Here is a 2,848-nt window from a genome sequence, read left to right on the forward strand (position 1 = left end):
TTCAAAAACCACGCCAAACGGAGAATGTTAAGCGGTCCCGAGACAAGGCGCGAGGCTGAAGACTCCGAAAACCGGAAACTAGTCTCCAAACGGGAAAAGTGGCCTACGACCACAAAAAGTGGTCTACGACCACAAAGAGATGGTCTACATGACCACTCCCTCCCTCCAAGGAAGAGAAACAGGGCTTGGTCTGCAAACCGAGCCAAAGCACAAAGAGTTCAGAGGCCCGGAGGCAAGGCACTTGGCCAAAACTCCGGAAACTCGAAAGGAGCACAACATGCGCAATCACCGAGCACTCAATCGATGACGCCTGAGTCTTAAGATCGGTCAAAAATGGGGTGTCTACACATACCTATCTAGTATTTGTTCCCATTGTATTCTAAATTCTTCTTCGTCATCAATTTCATGCATAAATTTAGAAAACACACCCTTCACCCCTACATCTTCAAAAAGAGAATTTACATGCTTCACCGCATTTTGCATCAAATACCATGTGCAAAGTCGGTGGTTTGTAGTAGGCATGACAATGGGAATGGCCTTAGCCATTGCAGCATTTTGATTTGTGGAAATAGTTTTCGGAGCTTTGTTTGACATTGCCCCCAAAAAAATCTGAAACAACCATGTAAATGATTCGGCAGTCTCATCATACATCAATGCTGCACCGAATATAACTATTTCTCGATGATGATTAAATCCAACAAAGGTTCCAAAAGGTCTATGCTCGTTATTTAATTTGTAAGTAGTGTCAAAGGTCACTACATCACCAAATTGAGCATAGTCCATTATCATTTGAGCGTCAGCCCAAAATATATTACTTATCTGCTCTTCACAATCTAATTGGACTGCATAATAAAATGATGGATTTTTCATAATTTTCTTACAAAAGTATTGTAGCACACTACCCGCTTCTCCATATTCCAAATCTTTTTGTCTCTTCGATCTCAAGTAATTTTTTTGGTCCAATTTCGTGAAGCCAAATGCTGCTCTTCCACCAGGTTCCCTACCAAATAGCTCATAAGCAGACCTAAGACGAATTCCAGATTCTGAAGCCAATTCTACTTCAATTGCTTGTGTGGTAGATATTTTTCTTTGGGATAGCAACATATGAATGCACTCTTGACGCACAAGGTCATGATTATGGTGTTCAACAAAATCAATTGCAATATATTTTCCTAAATTTCTATCTAACTTGATACTCAATCGGGCACCACAACCACATCTCACCTCTTGTCTCGGAAATTTTACTAGTGGATCTCGCTTGTCAATACCCCGAGTTCCCCCTTTGTAACATACACAAGTCTGTGAAGTTATTTCCTTAGTTTGTTTGTTCTTGTGTGCATACGACTTCCTAATACTAAAACCAACCTTTCCGCCATAGTTGTTGTAAAAGTCATACGCGACTTGTTCATAGTCAAATGACATGCCCAATTTTGGCTTCCAACCACAACTACCCAACTCATCAACAACATTATTTTCTTCCATTACCTACAATTTAGTACCATACAACTCTAATAAACAGATTCAAAAAAAAGAAATCTAATTGAAAACTCTAGTTGAAAAATCAATTAACAGATTCAAAAAAATCTAATAGTACCATACAGGTTCAATTTAGTATCATACTCTAGTTGAAAAATCTAATTAAAAAAAAAAATCAACATGAACAGATTCAAAAAAAAAAATCTAATTGAAAACTCTACCATACAGATTCAATTTAGTACCATACAACTCTAGTTGAAAAATCTAATAAAAAACTATCATGAACAGATTGAAAAAAAAAAAAAAAAAAAAAAATCTATTTGAAAACTCTAGTTGAAAAATCTAATAAAAAACTATCATGAATAGATTCAAAAAAAAAATCTAATTGAAAACTCTGGTTGAAAAATTAATTAACAGATTCAAAAAAATCTAATAGTACCATACAGATTCAATTTAGTACCATACAACTCTAGTTGAAAAATCTAATAAAAAAAATCAACTCTATCATGAACAGATTCAAAAACTCTAGTTTAAATCACATAAACAGATTCAAAAATTCTAGTTGAAATCAATTAACAAACTCATATTCATAAACTCTAGTTGAAATCTGCTAACGAGTTCAAACATTAATATGCCTCTGTTTATTGCCCTTTATTGCCTACTTCAAACCAGAATGAATGAACAATATTTTCCTTTTATTGCCTCTGTTTTTCGAACTATATTTTCCCTTTAAATCTGCTAACTATGGTGCATTAATATACATGGTCAGATTCAGCCTCATCATTTCCTTGCAGATATGACATTATAAGTAATATATGAAGTAATACAGCTTACCTCGTCATGGCCGCAATCTCGCCTTGTCGTCGCGTCGCGTCCCTCCGTCATCCTCCGTCCTTCGTCGTTGTCGTCTCCTCCCTGTGCCATCCTTCGTCCTTCGCCGTCGCCATCGCATCCCTCCACCATCTCTCTCAGTTCGTTTCTCTATGCCTCTCTCTCTCTCTTTGTCTACCGTCTCTCTCTCTCCTCTTTGTCCTGTTGATGTTCTTAGGGCTAAACAGATTAAGAACATATCAGACCAAAGGAAGAAGAAAGTGGAAGAAGCAGGAAAATCAAATTTTGGGGAAGAAGAAAAAAATTCACTAACCAAAACGACGTCGTTTTGGTGAGGGCGGTAGGAAGGGCCACAGGAAAGGGCGACCGACGATCTGTACTCCATCCAAGCCCCACAACTCCGGCACATTCAGGAATAGGCGGCGGCAGCCATAGTTCTCCTACACCGGTGACCAAATGGCCGAAATCTGCCATTTGCAACGCCATGTTGTACGAGACTTGCATCGGTCGTGCTAATAATCGGGCATGTCCTTTTACTATT

At 38.2% G+C, this 2,848-nt stretch overlaps 1 protein-coding gene across 1 annotated transcript; it reads right to left on the minus strand.

Annotated features, from left to right (window-relative positions):
• Nucleotides 1-342: 342 nt before the first annotated feature.
• Nucleotides 343-2,400, minus strand: LOC145796311 (protein FAR1-RELATED SEQUENCE 5-like). Its single transcript, XM_082881399.1, has 2 exons — nt 2,311-2,400; nt 343-1,485 (listed from the first exon to the last, which is right to left on the minus strand). The coding sequence occupies exons 1-2, from the start codon at nt 2,398-2,400 to the stop codon at nt 343-345; spliced, it is 1,233 nt and encodes a 410-aa protein (XP_082737525.1).
• Nucleotides 2,401-2,848: the final 448 nt, after the last annotated feature.

Source organism: Camellia sinensis, chromosome 7, assembly GCF_055761805.1.
Source record: "Camellia sinensis isolate YWXY chromosome 7, ASM5576180v1, whole genome shotgun sequence".
NCBI classification, from domain to species: Eukaryota; Viridiplantae; Streptophyta; class Magnoliopsida; order Ericales; family Theaceae; genus Camellia; species Camellia sinensis.

What these genes read in the sequence shown, in the direction of transcription:
- LOC145796311 (XM_082881399.1), bottom strand. Translation starts at nt 2,400, where the DNA reads ATGGCACAGGGAGGAGACGACAACGACGAAGGACGGAGGATGACGGAG. An exon ending in GAGATTGCGGCCATGACGAG is followed by an intron (nt 1,486 to 2,310) that starts GTAAGCTGTATT and finishes ACTAAATTGTAG; the next exon opens with GTAATGGAAGAAAATAATGT.